The sequence below is a fragment of the Onychostoma macrolepis genome, chromosome 16, assembly GCF_012432095.1.
Source record: "Onychostoma macrolepis isolate SWU-2019 chromosome 16, ASM1243209v1, whole genome shotgun sequence".
Classification (NCBI taxonomy): Eukaryota; Metazoa; Chordata; class Actinopteri; order Cypriniformes; family Cyprinidae; genus Onychostoma; species Onychostoma macrolepis.
This window is the reverse complement of record NC_081170.1, coordinates 22,001,704-22,021,204: the sequence shown is the minus strand read 5'-3', so window position 1 is coordinate 22,021,204 and position 19,501 is coordinate 22,001,704. Positions and strand designations below refer to the sequence as shown.

Sequence of the window (19,501 nt, the reverse complement as noted above, 5' to 3'; positions counted from 1 at the left end):
TTACTGAAATGGAATGTAAATTTAGTTACACAACACTTTAATTAATGTTAAATAAAGAAAATGAGAAAAAGAGACAAAGATTCATAGTTTGGTTTGTCAGCAATTCAGATATTTAAAAAACAATGTTTGAACAATTAATAATTTAAACAGGCAAAAAATTTTTTTAAATTCTTCAGCCCAGCAATGTACTTCAGAAACACAGGACAAGTATTTTACAGTGGCTTTTAATGTGGCTTAGCCAATTATAATCAAGAAATGGAACTATCAATTTTGTAATATTAGTTTTAGTTAGCTCTGCATTAAAGGAATAGTTCACCCAAAATTAATACCCATGGCTCCTGACAATATACTGGTTCTTTTTAGTGAACTGGGTGAATCGTTTTTATGAACCATCGCCTCCATTGTCATGTACATATGCTGTATGGTTAACCGGATAGGTGGATTTTTTTCTCATGCAGTAGTCTAGACGGTGTTCCAGGAGGGAATCTCCAGAACTGGCACAACCGCAACAACAGAACCCAGCGCCATGTTCTCATAACAAGTTCCTAGGAGAAGAAGAGCACATATTTTCCACATACACTCACCTATTGTCAGGATTTTGGACCTGTCTGTGTTGTGTTTTTGCTCCCCATGTGCTCCGTGACCCAGTTTCTGTCTCCCGTTGATTGTGTTGATTTGATTCCAGGTGTGTCTCGTTTTCCCCTGATTGTCATGTGTTCTTAAGCCCCAGTCCATTCAGTTTATGTTTGTCGGGTCTACTTGCGCAGTTCGTGTGTTTCCCAGTGTTGGATGTACCCTGTTTATGGACTTCATTAAAGATTGTTTAATGGACATAGGACGTCTGTAATATTAATGGCCAATTTGCAAGGGATAAGAAATCTCAGTAAAACTACCAGAAGTGGGTGGAGTAACTCGACACCTCCCTGTTGTCATGTGCGTGCTACATCCATCGATTTACTAATTAAATTAATTAAATTATGATTGGATTCTGTTTGCAATAGACACTTACCTAAAGCTAACAGAAGTTTCGTGCCTCTAACAAGTGCTTTCGACCTTCTTTTTTATCTGAATGGTATGCATTGTCATATGCAGAAAACATTCTAGGTTTGCCGCAGACTTGTCCCACCGCCTAGAACGTAACTGAATGTTTCTTCAAGTGTGGAAAAACGTGGAAAACTACTTTTAAATAGGAAATTATGGAATATTTACGTACATATTTACAGCTGGTCTATTCGCACAGGATTAGTATAACCAGAGGTAATTCTTCCGGGCCTTTTTACAGAAGGTAAAAGTCACCATAATCTTTACTGACATCGTCCGTAATGATTACTGAGATGGCACATTCGGACGGGACTAAAATCACTGAGAAGCTCTGGTAATAATTACTTTACCCCACCTCTCCATGTAAAACTAATCCCGTCCGGATAGGGCTTTTGTGGAGTGGACAAGGGCGAGTTCCACTCCCGACCCAGTGCCCAACTCACCATCTCTCCGCTGCATGGAGCGCATGCCCGAGCCCACCGCTGACAGAGAGCCAGAGCCCGCCGCGACGGACGAGCCATCGCCGTACGGAGCGACAGAGCTGAAGATCGCCGAGGCTGAGGGTGAGCTTGTTTTGGACCTGGGTAGAGGAGAGGCAGAAAAGGACCTGATAGACTGGGAGGCTGACCTGCTTCCTTTCCCCCCTCCTCCCTCAGAGCCCTTTGTTGTTTGCTTCCCTGTTTCCACGTCCAGTCCTGAGTGGGCTCCCGTTCCTGAGTCAAGCCCTGAAAGCCCAGAGGCTCACAAATGCCGCACTCCCATCTGCTCCTGCCTCCTCCTCCGCTGTTGTCTGCCAGCCCCTCTGCTCTCCCTCAGCCCACCATCTATGTGGTGTGAGCCTCGCGGGACTGCCATCCTCCAGCGGTGCTGTGGCTGGAGTATCCCTTGACTCCGTCTCCAGGCTCCGAGGCTCGGACTCCGTCTCGACCCATCGACCCGACCATGGCTCCTAGCTCCCTCCTCTCGGGGTCCATAGTCGACCATCCTGCACCTCGGGACTCCACTCCTCCGGCTGTGCCTCGTCTTTCCATCCCTCCGGCTCCATCAGGCTCCTCCATCCCTTCGGCTCCTCCTTGGTCCTCTGTCGCTCCGGCTCCACCGCGGCCCTCTGGATCCTCGCCTCCGCCTCGGGCTCCTCCACCACCTGCTCCGCCCTGGAGTCGTCAGCCATTCCTCCTCCATGGCTCCTTGCACTGTCGGCTCCACCGTGGGCCGTCATCATGGCTGTGGCCTGGTTCCTGCTGTGCTCCTCCTGTTCCGGGTCCCTCCTGTTTCCTCCCTGGCTCTTCCCTCCTTCCCTCCTTGGACTCTGTCTGCCGGACCCCTCCCGGGTGTCCGTCCTCCTCCTGAGCTGCCTCCCAAGTTCCCACCCGTCCTTCCCCATGTTGTATCTACGGTGCGAGGACTCACCTTCCGGGAGGGGGTGTAATGTCAGGATTTTGGACCTGTCTGCGTTGTGTTTTTGCTCCCCATGTGCTCCGTGACTCAGTTTCTGTCTCCCGTTGATTGTGTTGATTTGATTCCAGGTGTGTCTCGTTTTCCCCTGATTGTCATGTGTTCTTAAGCCCCAGTCCATTCAGTTTATGTTTGTCGGGTCTACTTGCTCAGTTTGTGTGCTTCCCAGTGTTGGATGTACCCTGTTTATGAACTTCATTAAAGATTGTTTCGTGTACTCCTCGTCTCCTTGTTCCTCCCCGCACAGATCGTGACACCTATAGCCTTCAAGAACTTTCCATTTCCCTTTGAATCAAACACAATTTTTTTCTTTATAGCACATTTTAAGAATCTCCCTCTAATTTTAAGGTCATTTGGATTAGTATTTATTTTTTCTATACTCTAGTGTCTGCTTACAGAGATAGGCAAACTTTAATGTAATGCTTAGTTGTCAGATGAAGGCTTTCCCAGTTCTTGGTAGAGATGACATTTTCTTGAGAAATGATGACCTCATGAGGTCAATGTCAATATATGGGAGGGGATCCTAAATAGTGCAGTCCAGCCCTTGCACCAGGCCTCCTCTGAGCCTTGCTAAAGGGTTTCCCCCTCTCTCCAAGACTTAGAATCACACAGCCAAAGCACAGACGAAACAAGACCTGTTGGGCAGCTGCCAAACACAGCAAACCACTGCAGATTCTCTACTGCTCGCAGAACACGTGATTTAATGGTTTCAAGGTTCAAATCGCATTTCAAACACTTCGTAAACAGTTCACTCAAAAATGAAAATGTAGTCATTTACTCACCCTCATGTCTTCTCAAACCTGTTTGATTTTATTTATTTCGTGGAAAACAACAACAAAAAAACTTTTTGATTAATATATTGGTCAGTTTTTTTTTTTTTTTTTTTTAAATTGCAGTTACAAAGAACAACGAAAAGTGAACTAGAGTTTTCAAGTTGCAACAGTTTCACAAAAGCACCATAAAAGTGTCATAAAATTTGTCCTTATTACTTAATAGTGCGCTATTTACTAAGTCTTCAGAAGCATACTATAGCATTTTGTGAGAATTAGACATACATTTTGGGTATTTTTCACAGAATAAAAAGTAAATAAATAAGACGGAAAAATATATTTTAATACTCTTGTGTTCTCTCGAAAAACTTTGCATTTGCTTACAAGATGTCTGTGCTCTCCTTTGCGTTCATTCACAAAACTTTTGTGATGCAAACAATTTTTCCTCCCATCTCATTTTTTTCCCCCATCACAATGTCCCCTTAGGAGCACCATAGCAATGTTCAATTTGTGAATGAATCCTTCTTTTGAAAGAATTGTTCATCCGGTTCACAGAAACGAGTCTGAATGACTGACTGAATTCATTCACAAATCAAAATACATAAACTTGAATGTAAAAATAACATTTACTGATACTGGTCCTGGTGGTTCCACCAGTTTTGTCGGAATCTATTCATTTATTTAAAAAAATCATTAAAACGCCATTCATACACTACCATTCAAAAGTCTGGGGTCTGTAAGGTTTGGTAATGTTTTTAAGTCTGTTATGCTCACCAAGGCCGCATTTATGTGATCAAAAAATCAGTAATATTATGAAATATTATTACAATTTAAGATTACTGTTTTATATTTGAATCTTTATTGAATTTTAAAAACTGCAGTCCCCTTTCATTGTAATTGCATAAGAAAAATAAGACCAATAGATTTTTCAAAAAGCCTAGTAGTCCCTTTAGAATTTTGAAAAACAGTCTTCCCAAAGGGTTCAAAGTATCCTTTCTTGTCTTATCGGAAAAAAAAAAAACATCCTGGGTTCTTTCTTTTCACTTTTTTGTCAGCCTTTGCGGTTTAGATGGCGTTCGCGTGAATCGATAGAAAAATATCCAGAGCATCAAAGCAGAAACAGTCTTTAGTCATTAAAGACTTCCGCCGTGTGTGTATATTATTGTGATGAATAACATGGGTCAAGTTCATTTCCGTATAAAGTGTTTACCAGAAATGCCATCTATTTTTACCATTAGACTTAATTACACATAAGCTCTTGCCAAGCATGAGTAACACAGCAAAGCAGTGTAGAGTCACAATAAATAAGACTTCCTCTCTTATCCTTTTGTTTTCTTTCAACATGAGTTTGTTCTAATGATCCCGTGAAGCCATTAACTTCCTGATTTGATTAAAGAGAGCGTGGTGATTGGAAACATACATCTGGAACATGAGGGCATATGACACTCTCTGGACTGTGTGTGGCAGCAGCGCTTTTGTTAGCATCTGTTGGAGTCTGTTTACTCTGTTGGGAGCACTGTGGATGGCTGCGCTAAGTCAGTGTGACTTTAGATCCAGAGCCTCCATCACGGCTATGAAGGTTAGCCTCAGTTTAGCGTTGTTTCGGCCCCACCTGACTGACCTACATTCTGACGGATCTGCTCCAAATGGACCCACACCACGTGCCTGAAAGTTTCCTCAACGTTGCAAGACACAGTGTTAGCACATGTGCTAAATTCTCCTTAACATCAGGCCCACACAGAATCTATGCATGCAGAATCAAGCGATTTCCACAAAGTATGTGTTTGTTAATATTTTGGCTTATTTGATAATTCTGCTGTTTGGTACATCTTACCATGGTTTTTCAAGAACTTCTAACCAAAACAAGCTCAAAAAAGTAAACTCTGCCGGATCTGGCTGCGCCTATTTAACATTCAAATCATTTTAAGAAAACTTTTTCCCTCAGTTTTACAGAAAATGATTTGTGGTGATTGATAATTACAGCTTGCTAGTTTAGTTGTCTGAGGAAACCCAAATATTTCCATTCGCATGCTCTTCAATACAGACTATAATCTCCTGGCTGGCTGCAATACGCAAGAAAACATGAAGAAGTGAAGCTCCTTTTCAACAGATGTTGTTCTGTTTTCTCCCTCATCTGTTTTCTGAGCCAGACATACAACGGTTTTTGAGCCAGCAATTCATAACAGCCCATTGGAGATTCCCTGTTTAGTTCAGCTCAGAGGTTTTGATAGTGATCGCTAGGTACAAAATCTGTGCCAGTAACAACAGCCAATCATTGTCTTGTATTGATAGAGCAAGCAAGCGTTTTGTTGGTGGTTTTTTGCTACCTTGTTTTAAGGGTCAGTGTCATATGACATACTTTTGGTCTGAATCTCTTAATTTAGGGTGACCTTATATCCTCTTTTTCCTGGACATGTCCTGACTGGGATTTCTATAGTAAATTGCCTAAAATGTTGCGGTTTTGTTTTTCTGTTGTTTTCTTACTTGCTGAAGGTAATAATGACTGAAAAGTAGTCTGACCAATAGCATGTGTGTATTGTACATAAACGACCAATCATGGCATGTGGCAAGGTGGGATCTACAGTCAAAGCAATACAAATATATAGAGCACGTCAATACAGGAAAAAATAAAATAAAAGCCAGAACCCAGACATTTTCGCAAATTTTGAAATCGCAGCCAGGACGTGTCTGGGAAAAAGAGGATGTATGGTCAACCTAGTTAATTTATTCAAAAATATAATATTTACAGTAACTTGAATATACATATTTACAGTAACTTGAATATACCTATTCTATTATTGAACTAATGACTCAATTTCTTTTTTCTTTTTAATTCATTCCCACAATTTAATTTGTTCCCTCACTTGAGATAATTGTGGCCACATTGTACTAATTCCGTTCCCTTATTTTAGTTCAATCTCAGCCACATTTTAACTTAATAGTAGGAACAAATTTTTAATTCATAGCTACAGTATCATTTTTTCCCCTTCATTTGCAGGGCCTTGTGAATTCCTGATATTTGTTAGAAAAAAAAAAAAAAAATCCTTTTTATGAAACTACTATCCCGCTGAGATGTGGAAGATAAAGTACTCATTTGCGGTTGTAGATGTGTAATGAATGACACAACAAAACCAGAATGTTCACATTATAATCAACATGTTCCTAGACACAGTGTAAATAAAACATTTATTGTGCCCTGTAGAAAGCGACATGACTGTAAACAGTCGCATGAGTGGCAGTTTGAGTGATTATAACGAAACAGGAGCGTTCTAATATCGTCGCATTGTTCACTCTCTGTGTACAATTTATTCAGGATTTGAATAACAGTTTTGTTTTCCATGCTGCTGTTTTTCACGCTTCACTGCACAAGCTTGTAACTCCAACAGTTTTTTTCGACCTCGTTTTGATTGATAGGATATATTCTGCTCTGATCATTGGCGGTTTTCGATTGGCCGATGCATTGCTAGTCAACACACATCGCAATGCAATATACATACAAACCATAATAGTGTGTTGCATGCATTTAGATTTCAAATTTAGCCTGTTTTTCACCATGTGCAGGTGTTAAAGCAGAAGAATGTGTGGTGTTTCCTGCCCTCTGATTATTTGCACCACAAGGACTTGGCTATGCTAAAAACACACTAACACTTTGGCCTTCGTCAGATGTCTCACGTTTCTCATCTTCCCCAATGTAGGCCATTGATATAAGGTCTCGGAGGTGTAGTAATAAGTACGTGTCACCACTTTGAAGCCAATAATTTGAACCTTGACCTCACACGTGTTTAGATACATATGTTTGCACGTATGCGTCCTGGGCTACGATCGTACATTTGTGCATGTGCATAAATCACAAAGAGCAATTGGCTCTGGCCCAAAACATGAAGTCAGCCACTGTATGGAAGATCAATCTATCGTTGGAATGATTCAGGGTGAGAATATAAAGCTGGATTTATGGCCTCAAACCATTTGGAGTTGTCCATGTTAGCGCTGAAGTATATCACTAATGACTAATAGACACTGCAACCTTTTACCGAGTGCAGTTTCATCATATGGCGTGCGACGCGAAGCATCGTAAGCATCCTCTGTAGTGTCGTAACGATTCACCACGGCTCATGCTTCAGCAGTTTAATGCTCCTGCAGATCTCCAGCATTTTGTGTTTACTTGGAATTGCAACAAATTAGTCAGATGTCTTTCTTAGTGCTGATTGCTTTGTTTTTCCATTTTATTAAGTGTGCCAAAGCATAATCATCCACAAAAACAGTCCAAGAAATATGGCTCATGTTTCTTGATCACTTCTCAAAAAAAATCACTGGTGTATGGGACACCAGGAGGAGTCAAAGAGGCAAATATACTGTGTGTTTACACTGAATTTTAAGTGTATACTTAGTAATCAAAAATGTAAAATATTAAATATTTCTTCAAATTGCTGTAATATCTTGCCAGATAATTTTTTTTTTCACAAAGTGTAATATTGTACTGTTTTATTCGACAATTGTAACATCATTTTATGTTATTCCCATTATATAACTTTAATTGTGACTTTATTTCTTGTAATTGCTACTTATTTCTTCTAAAATCGTTGTATCTCAACCACAACTTTATTTCTCACACCTGTGAGTTTATTTCTCATAATTGTTGCTTTATTTCTTGTAAAATTCAATATTACATCTCCACCGTGACTTTATTTCTCGAAATTGAGATTTTATTTCTTGAAATTCCTACTTTTTTTTTTTTTGGTGGAAAATTCAGCTTTACTTTTCACAGTTGTTACTTTATTTCTTATAACTTCTATTTTAGTTTTCATAAAATTCAACTTTACATTTCAGCTTTGACTTTATTTCTAAAAACTGACTTTATTTCTCGTAAAAATTCAACTTTAGATCTCAGCTATGACTTTATTCCTCACAACTGTAACTTTATTTCATGCAATTACTACATTATTTCTCATAAAATTAAACTTTACATCTCAACCATCACTTTGTGACATGATTTCCCATAATTGCTACTTCATTTCACGTTCAACTTTGCATCTCAACCTTGTCTTTATTTCCTTAAAATTGTGACTTTGTTTCTCGTAATTGCTACTTTATTTATCATACAATTCAACTTTATATCAACTCGACTGTAACTTTTATCTCTTACAATTGTGACTCTACTGTATAATTCATAATTGTGACCTTTTTAAAGACATTTTGTTTACATCACACACTATGCACAGGTGCACATAAATTCAAATCAGAGGTTTGGACAACTTTGGGTTTGTTTATTTAAAGTAGTATGCCTGGTTGAATCAGTGCCCCCTTGATTTACCAACTAGCTGTGACCGGGCGTAGATGGTAGCACAAGAACAGGACACAAGTGCTTTGCACAGGATTCGGCTGATTGCGCAATGATGAACTCCTGCTGAATTTACTACATCCAGAAACTCCTCCTAATGGAAATTTAATGGGCACCGGTAATAAAGCTGTCTCATTAGGAAACAGGGAGGTTAAATCAAAACCCAATCAGACAAGAAAGGAAGTCAGGATAAGTCAAAGCTTACGGGAAAAAGTTCTTCATCATCAGTTTGCCCCAAAAGCACAACCAGTCTGTCATGTCCGGTGGGGAGAAACCCCCACATTATTTATCTGTGGAAACATTTGCAGAGTGTTTCTACTTTGTGGTTTAACAAAAGAAATACACCTGACTTTAACAGCACCGATAACTGCGCCAGACTTTGTTTCGCTGGATTAAGAAATGTGTTGAGTGCACTAAAAGTTCCCTTGCTTGTTGTGGAGAGCAAGACCTTGACAGAAGGCCTGTAGCCCTGTGAAAATAAATGTTGCACGTTGACAGACAGGTCCCAATTTTGGCTGACCCAGTTCTAGGGGAAATTTAAAATGTAAATGTAACAAATGAGGGGTGCAGAAGAAAAGACCATGAGGAGTTAGAAAGAGAAAACAGATTGTTGCTAAGTTCTGGTCACTGCGCATGAAATCTGGGATTGGGTGGCAGTAAATAATGGTTAAGAATGTGGACAGAGAGTATAAGAGTCTTGAGAAACAGACAGGGGAGAAACCCCAAATATGGAGCTGGCCATGATTGAAGGATTAAAGAGGGCTTTAGAAAGCCAGATTTTAACCTCTTCTTCCACCTATCCACAATAATCACTTTACACTAGTGATCAGAATATCTGCACCCCATCGGAGCTGTGAAACACTCTTGACAGCAACCACATCTCAAGGCAGCATCCCACTAGTTGACAACTCATTTTTTGGCAGGGAATGTCACACCTGCTATCTGTTTTTGAGGGTCTGTCATACTCAACTGCTATTTGTCTTCTTGTTATTGTTCTCCTGTGTGCATTTGTACCTCAGTCATTGACAAAAAAATTTGTTTCCCTAAAATATGTCTCTTATCTTTTCCTGAAAAGAAAAAGTCAAAAGCATTACGTACACTACCGTTTAAATTAAATTACCGTTTTTTTTTTTTGTTGTTGTTTTTTTAAAGAAGCTATTTGATCAAAAATACTTCAGTGTCACATGATCCCTCATAAATAAATAAATACCTTATTTCTAAAACCTTTAATAAATAAATGTAATAAATAAATATCTTATTATCTTAAATTTAATAAATATCTTAAATGTAATTAATTAATTAATTAATATCTTAAATTTAATAAATAAATATCTTATTTCTAAGACATAAAACCTTTGAGTGTTATTGTATATCCTTCACGGATTCTGGCAATCCCAGAATGCCATGCTACTGGCTCCATGAAATTTTTTATTCAAGATGGCGGATGAAGTTGAGAGAATTTTACCTTATTTTATTCAATTCTAATCCTACTATTTTAGCCAATATTCATGTATGATAATGATCTATTTTTATGCTATTTAATGCCAATTAACAGCATTTGTGGCATAATGTTGATTATTATAAACAATCATTTTGACTCATCCCTCATTTACTTAAAAAAAATAATAAAAAATCAAGGTCACTGTGAAGCATTTACAATAAAAGTAAATGGGACCAATTTTTAAAAGCAGAAATGTGAAACTTACATTTTATGTGTTCTGTTGTTTTGGTAGATGTGGTTTTACGTTTTGTGGCTATACTCCTGAAATAGTGAGTATTGGCCTCATTGACTTCTATTATAAGTGTTTGACTGTAACCCGATTTTTTGGGATAGAGAAGGAAAAGTCCAAATGTATTTTGCAGTAACCAATATTATGCCAAATGTGGTGTCGATTGAGCTTGTGAAATGCTGCCTGTCCAACAAATGGAAAACAAGCAAGATGTTTTACAGTTACCTTTGGTGACAATAGCAGTGCAGAAGTTACACACTTGACCTTTAAACGTCCTATGCAAACATATCTTTTAGATGCGAATCAACTCGATTTAGCTCCCATTAGCCCCAGCTTTAAGCTCCCGTGCTCTCATTCAGAGCCGGTGTGCTAGAGCGATCCTGTTGGGAGATTTCTGGAATGTTCTGGTCTGTGAAGCATATGAAGAGCAGCTCATTATATCTCTCACCTGTCTCTCAGCAGCTCTCTCACTGAACGCCCTGGCTGTCTGTCTGCAGGGTCGATCAGGTCTTTACAAACAATCTGTGATGTGCTTCATTACAAAATGTGCATGTGCACTACTCTGACGGGATGGAGACACTGCAGCACCACGTGAACGAGCGACTGTGCAGGGTCCTTTCTAAAGATTGGTGGATTTTATGTACCCATGAAACGATACAGCATATTTTATTTTATCAGCTTTCATGCCACATGATTTTCATGCATAGATGTACCTAAAACTTAACACTTATCAAGTGCCAAACGAAAGCAAAAATCAACGTTGGCAAGTATGAAACAATGTCCAAGAGCACAATATGTTTTAGCACCTTTATCAAATCACAAACACTGCATTGTAATTAAATAAATATATAATCTGATGCACTGCATGTTTGAGAGTGAAGTACAGCACTGTTCATTTCAATATATTAATTTATATGTATTTATTGATTTGTTTAATTTTTATAATCTATTTAAATAATAATAATAAGTAAAAAGTATTATTATCAATTGAAAATAGATGTGTGCGTTAGTACCTAAGAATTATTAATAGCTGCTGAAATAAAGGTCACATATATATTTTTTTTAGATTAGCAATTTTGAGTATTAGTTTATACATTTATTTATTATTTTTGAAATAAAATGCAATTTATTGTGATACCTATTTTTCTTTTTAATGTGTAAAATCATTAAATTAATGTATGTCTCTCACTCCAGTCCACCCTGTTACATTAGTGCTACCTGCCCTTAAAAATCTTAAGCATATGCCCTAAATTACATGACTTGGTGGAAGTGACATAATTTCCTTGGAGGGAAAGCAACATCAAAAACAAGGTAAATGTTAGTAAAAAAAAAAAAAAATCTTTCTCATTTTTCGAAGACTTAATCTGAAGACTTCGAAGAAGCAATCTATTAAAATTCTTCTATGTTTTTCTTTCCTAACTAGTAATGAGCTTCTTTAGCGTAAAATGTCCACCCTGTTACACATTAAAAAAATGTCATGTAACAGTGTGGCCAAATTTCCTATAGACCACATGTGAAATATTTGGTCAGGATTATTATGCCCTAGCCTTAGCTTGAGCAGTGTGTTTTTCTGATAGACAGGTGTTTTCACCCTGGGATAAGACAAAAAAAATCATTGATATTTTTATCTTTTTCTCAGCAAACCTGTTCAGTCCAGAATCCACCAAACTGTAATGACCCTGCATGTCATTCCGGTAGTCTTGCAACTTTGCGCGAGTAGAAAAAAACGCATGTGGAATGTTGTCACTGACATGTTTTGAGTAATTAGCCTTGATTGATAAAAGATGAAGAGTCAGTCCAGCAGCCAGCAGCCACACACACCAGACGGCTGCACCTGGGAATCTTGGCCTGCGTGTGGTGCATTCATAACTCCTCATTCTCCCATGTGGAGACGCAGTAGACGCGAGTTCAGCCTGGTCACCGCTCTGCTCTCCTTCGGTCTCTCTCTCTCTCTTCCTCGCTATGGGAATCTGGCAGCATTTGTTCTGCAGGCTCTGCTCCAGCTAAGAGGAATCATTTCAGGTACAATCCGGAGCTGTAAGCTGCAGATGGTGCCAGGAAACAGTAAGGTTTAGCAGTGTTGCTAAATGGGTTTTAGTGTCACAGTTGGGTCAGGAGATATAAATGAACTTTTTTCATCAAAGCCAGACCAAAATGAAATCCTTTTTTAGCTTTGGATGAACCGAGACAGTATGAGGAGGAGCAGACAGGCCACTCGTTGAAAAACTGAGAAATTGTTACTCTTAGTAAGTGTTGCATTTCGGTTAAAAGAGGCGAAATCTTTTGGTACAATATTAATTGAATTGTATTTATTTTTATTTAGTATTTATAACAATATTTATTCAGTTTAAATAATTACAATTTTAGATAATAAATAGTAAATAATTAAATATATAAAAATATATTGTATGAACATATTGTAGTTAATTTAAAATGCACTAAAATCATACGCTTGACTGGAATATCTTCCAGAATCTTCTGTGATGAATATATTTTTTAGGGATGAAGTTGCACCACCCTGACGTTGTTATATATTATAATTTATATATATATATATATATATATATATATATATATATTATAAAGAAAATTTGCCATTTTAAAATAATATATATATATATGTATGTATATGTATATATATATACTCAATTCTGACTGGCTGGCAGGTATACATTAAAACCGTTTAATGTACAGGTATTTCCAAGTCAGTTTAATCACCATTCTATATGCACTGCTTTAATTGATGCACACATGCACACACACACACACACACACACACACACAGAAGGAGGTTGGAAATCGTAGATTGCGATGCACACACACAGAAACTTGTCAACGCTGCCCCATGAATTTTATTAATAAAATAGCCTATATTTTTTACATTAAAATTTTCTCCAAAGCAACTTACATTTGAGGAAAACAACAAGCGATTCATCATAAGATGGCAATAAACATGAGAAGTGCCTGTTATGCATGTTTAGTCGTTTAGATACTATTCTTATCAGATTTGATTGCTGATTTGAAATTGTATGAAGAAAATGCAAAGTGTATGAGCATGTGGAGGCAGTTTGGACTCCATATTAAAGCCTGTGTCCATGTAAACACATGTAGTCATGCTTTAGGTATGCTATTTATCAAACGACCTCATTGTGTGAGTATAGAGTCCAGTAGGGCTCATCTTTCTTTCAACGATCTGGAATGAAGAGAGTGTCAATCTCAGGTCAAGCAACATTTTGATCCTTAAATGCCCTATCTATCTATCTATCTATCTATCTATCTATCTATCTATCTATCTATCTATCTATCTATCTATCTATCTATCTATCTATCTCTCTCTATCTATCTATCTATCTATCTATCTATCTATCTATCTATCTATCTGCACTGCAATCAGAAAGTATTCAGACCCCCTTATTATTTTTTTTCCTCAATCTACACTCCGTATCTCATAATGACAAAGTGAAAACAGAATTTTAGAAATGTCTGTTAATTTATTAAAAAGAAAAAACTGAAATATCACATTTACATAATTATTCAAATCCATCAGACCCTTTGCAACAACACTTGAAATTTAGCTCAGGTGCCTCCCATTTTTATTGATCAATTAGTGCGTTTACATGCACCCTCTTAATGCGATTATAATGAGATTTTGACAATATTGCAATTAAACTTTACCTCATGTTAACGCAATACTTCGATCTAAATAATGCGATTAAGCTCATAATCGCGGCAAGCATAATCTTATTAACATAGGTGACGTACGCCGATTTGAATCGAAATATACAGGCATGTAAACAGCTTAATCGCAGTATTGCCGCTCTGACCAAAGTGTGCATGTGCTTGTGACGTACATGAATGACGTGACACGCACCTGTAATAATACGCAGATTAGCAACGATGGCGGGGAAGAAAGCATTGCATTTCTGGGGAAAACACAGCTCGCTGCCACCGGTCTCTGTTCCTTACCTTCATCCAGAAACGGCAAGTAGAACGCGATGGCATTGCCATCACATTTCTATGACACTGAAAAAGCATGGAATACAACCATACAAAAGTGTTTTGCAATAAGCATAAATAAATTAAAACAGCGGTCAGTAATGCACCTGCTCTTTCTGAGTCCACTGTGCAGTGGGTTATGTGAATAATGTCAGTAAAAAAATAACCACAATTCTTAGCGAATAATAAGAATAATGGAAATTGCATGTAAACGGGAGTGAAGAGCTTTGCTCCTGACATGTAAACATCATAATGCATTTAAGTCCTTACTCTGATTATTGGAAATAATCGCATTATTCGTGTGCATGTAAACGTAGTCATTGATGTGATGTTTCTACACCTTGATTTAAGTCCACCTGTGGTAAGTTAAATTGATTGGACATGATTTGGAAAGGCACACACCTCTCTATAAAATGCTTCACAGCTGACAATGCATATCAGAGTGAAAACCAAGCCTTGAGGTCAAAGGAACTGCCTGCAGAGCTCAGAGACAGGATTGTATCAAGGCAAAATTTCTGAACCTTCTCCAAGAGCAAAGTGACTTCCATAATTCTCAAATGGAAGAAGTTTGGCACAACCAGGACTCTTCCAAGAGCTGGTCGCCGAGCCAAACTGAGCGATTGATGGAGAAGGGCCTTGTCTAGACTGGTGATCAAGAACCTGATGGTCACTATAGTAGAGCTCCATGATGATATATGCAGATGGGAGAAACCTATTGAAGGACAAGCATCACTGCAACATTCCATCGATCTGGGCTTTATGGCGGTGTGGCCAAACTCAATTCTCTCCTCAGTGAAGACACATGAAATCACACTTGGAATTTGCACTGCAAAAGAGCACCTAAAGGACCCTCAGACTCTGAGAAACAAGATTATCTGGTCTGATGAACCTCAATTCTAAGCAACATGTTTGAAGGAAACCAACTCTGCTCATCACCTGCAGAATACCATCCCAAAAGTAAAGTGTGCTGGAAGCAGCCTCATGCTGTGGGGGTGTTTTTCAACAGCAGGGACTGGGAGACTGGTCTGGGTTGAGGGAAAGCTGAATGGAGCAAAGTACAGAGATATCCTCAATGAAAACTTGTTCCACAGCGCTCAGGACCTCAGACTGGGCAGAAGGTTCACCTTCCAACATGACATTGACCCTAAGCACACAGCCAAGGCCACACAGGAGTGATTTAGGGACAACTCTGTGATTGTCCTAGAGTGGCCCAGCCAGAGCCCTGACTTGACCCTATCAAACATCTCTAGAGAGTCCTGAAAATGGCTGTCCACCGACCTGACTTCAGCTTGAGAGGATTTGCAAAGAAGAATGGCAGAAAATCCCCCAATCCACTGAGTAAAGGGTCTGAATACTTATGTAAATGTGATATCACTTTTTTTCTTTTTAATAAATTTACAGCCATTTCTAAAATTCTGCTTTCACTTTGTCATTATGAGATACGGAGTGTAGTTTGAGGAAAAAATTTATTTAAACAACTGTAGTATCAGGCTGCAACATAACAAAATTGAAAAAAGTGAAGGGGGTCTGAATACTTTCTGAATGCACTCCATCTATCCATCCAAAACAGCAAGCCAGGCGTTTTTCATAGAGTGCATGTATGATTTCAGATTTGCCTGAACCATTCAACGGAGACGGAAATCTTTCTTCAGCTGAACTACGGCTCAGAAAGTCGCATTGACCTTCACCTCTTGTTGCTTGTCTTTGTCAGAGCTCTCGGTTTTATTTCTTCCTCCAGTCTTTTCTGTCAAATGGAAACTCCGTGATTTTTAGTGGCCTCCTATAGAGTTCCCTGAGCTCTTGTTATGACCTGCTTTATGTGTCATGCAACAAATGGAAGTCATGTTACGCTTGGGTGGATCAGCCTGCTCAGATGTTTTCCCCACTGCACTGCCACACAGGCTGAGACTTCAGGCTTCAAGAACAATATTTAAACTGCTCTATGTGTGCATGTGAAGCTGTTTGTTATGACTCCTGCCTGTCCACAGAGTCTCTCAGCTTGAACATATGCTACCTTCCCTTCTTCGGAAGTTCTGACTTTTAAAGTTTACTGTCAACATTTACCATTATAACTTATAAGAACCAATATGTCAGTTACCGTTGTTTACTCAGTCAGGTTTTAAAGAACACTTAAGAGGAATGAAGTGAAGATTTCAACGTGATTTTCAGTCAAATATGCTCATGAAGTGGGGAAAAAAAGTGACTGTATTGTCACATGGGCTGGAATTACATTGCAAGTCTTATCTGCCATATCTCATTAAAGAATCTTTTCAGTTACAACTGCAAATCACAGTTTTGAGTAATAAGATTAGTTTATGTGAACAGAACTGTTCCTAATGTTTCTGCAACTCATTCTCTGTGAAACTAGGAGTTACTATCCACATATTTCAATTACCATTTCTGATGGTTAATACTTAAATGAAGTGACATTAATTTAGTAGCATTAACTGCAGATGTCCGCATTGGGGTTTCCATCATGTCATCATATGTATTAAGTTGCAAAATTTAAATGTGTTTAGTGTAAAACTATACAAACACTCAAGTTTGTCTGGGAAAATGATGATCAACAGTTGTTAAGGTAGGATTGCTTGGTAATGCTTGCTTCCACCATCATTATTTAGTTCCAGAACACTTATGATGTTAATGTAATTTAATGCAACTTGAACGCATTAACCTATAAATGTGGTTTTGTGTTGGTGTGTTTGTGAAGTCTCAAAGTGTAACAGTTCAGTTGTTTATTTGAGAACGGTTCACCTGTTACAGCTTATATCTTGCAGGGAGCATGTGAGTTAGTGTGTGTGTGTATGATACAATAACTCTTTGCAGCAGAGATGTGATTCAGAGAGCTCCAGATGGATCTCATTGACACTCTTCTCTTTGATCAGAGCAAAATCCTGCTCTTCACATATAAGGGACTGTATCTGTTTGTACTCTGATTGCTTTAAACTTTGGACACATATGCGAGGGTTCGTTGGTGTGTGAAGCATTTTCTTTATGGTTCAGGCTCTGTCACGACACTTCCCTCACCAGAAGACCTCCCCTGAGTTGTTAAGGAGAGCCAGTGCTAAGGAGAGCTAGTTTTATGAAGACAATGGAAACACTGACCACACTGCTGTATCACTGCTGTGCACGTGCAAAGACACACACATGCTCATGCACATCAGTGGAGCAAGACAATTTTACTTCATTGTTGCATATAAGTGAAAATCAATCATCTTCAAAGCACACCGTTTTGCTTAAGGAATATTAAATACTAAAAACTTTAAGAACTTATACTTTCTAAATTTTCTTGTGCAATATAAGGACTATCCAAGTGTTGTGGTGGGCCAGAGGTTGAATTCATGCTCCTGGGTTCAAATCCCAAGCTAACACACATGCATTTATCCTTTTATAATGAAATAAAGTTTTAATTCTAATCCAGTAGATGTAATTGATTAACTTGGCTTCAAAGTAGTGATCTATTTATTGTGTTCCTGTGGCTCAAACATTATAACATGGCACTAGCAACACCAAGGTCATGGGTTCAATTCCCAAGGAATGCATGAGCTGATAAAATGTATGCAACAAATGAATAAAACATGGAAAACAGTCCTTCAAGGCAGTCAGAGCAATAATTCTCTTTTTTTAATTTCAATAAAACATTTTTTTTAATTTATTAAAATATTACATTATTATCTTATTTAAAAAATATTGAATAATAATTTATTATTGTTTTTAGTTTATTAGTTTATCTGTATTGTTATGGGGGTTTTAACACTGGAATCCAAGCTATAACAAAAGACTAGGATATTGAAGAGTTTTGGTAGTGGACATGTCAGATTTGAACCAATTAGCATTACCCAGAACATCCTAGCAATCCAGTCACCCAAGAAACTGCAGCAACGTAAATGTATTTATATATTTCTCTCTCCTTTTCTCTTTCAGCTCTTGGACAAATCATGCTGTATGTGGATGGAATGAATGGGCTTATTGGACACAATGAAACTGTGCAGTGGCTTTACACACTGGTTGGATCAAAGGTAAAAGACATTTCACTATGAAAATGATCAATGGGTGTATTTCACTTTGTGATTGTTCCCTTATGATATATTGGTACCATATTGGTTATCTTTTATTTTAATTTTTTTTTTTAAATATATATATATATGTAATTTTGTATATATATCAGTCGATATTTAATATTTAATTGCGCTCACTTAAAGTTAATCTTTAAGCTAACTAATAATTTAACTAATAATAAAAACTGACAAATAATCTTTAACTAATAATTTAATAACACTGTTAAGGGTAATTTATAAGCAAATATAGCAAAGGAATATCCTTTTTTTTTTTTTTTTGATGCCCAAATTCACTTGTTGAGTAAAACTGCTGAAACTGTTTAAAACAGTTGATTTTAATTTTTAATTTATTTAGACAAAATAGCAGCAATAACCTGAAAATAATTGGCTTATTGGTATCAGCCAGAATTTCAATCATATTGGTGCATCCTTGATGTATAAAATAGCATGAATTATATAAATAAATTATATTAAAAGAAATGTGAATAACACAATTATTGCTAAGCCTATGCACTTCATTGTAATATTAATACATTTTAGTACTTGGCTTCAAAATCTATTCTTGAAGCAAAAGTGGATGAGACACTTACTCTTGCTTTGAAAATCCAGATCTATTATTTTGTTCAGAGGTAATGAATTCAATAAGGCCCGAAAGGTACTGTTTCTTGTATTTATGTTCTTTTTAGCCAATGTTTGCAAATGTTTTAAGTTAGGGCAGCTTCCAGGTGTGCCAACTTGAACGATACTCATAGGGTGGCGTAGTTTTGCACGCAGTGTTCATGACTGACTTTCCTGTTTTTTCCCTGTATTTATGTTCTTTTAAGCCAATGTTTGTAAAGCATGCTTTAACTCAGCAGGGCAGCTTCCAGGTGTGCCAGCACACAGAGTGAGGCACGGTACGATCAAATGTTCTGGACTGATTTCCTCTTTCAGTCCTGTCCAGCCCTCTAGTGGCAATATGAACACATGTGATGAGGACACGTGTGTGTGTGTGTGTGTGTGTGTGTGTGTATGGGTGTGAATGGATGTTTGTGATCACCACATCAACAGATATTATTATGCAGATCTGTGCTGGATGCAGCCGTATTTAAATGCATTTCCTCTTCTCTCTCT

At 37.9% G+C, this 19,501-nt stretch overlaps 1 protein-coding gene across 1 annotated transcript in view; it reads left to right on the top strand.

Annotated features, from left to right (window-relative positions):
• The window catches only part of fhod3b (formin homology 2 domain containing 3b), a 181,231-nt gene that overhangs the window by 120,378 nt on the left and 41,352 nt on the right, over positions 1-19,501 (top strand). Inside the window, 1 exon segment of the mRNA XM_058746369.1 lies at positions 18,255-18,349. Coding sequence (XP_058602352.1) covers positions 18,255-18,349 — 95 coding nt within the window.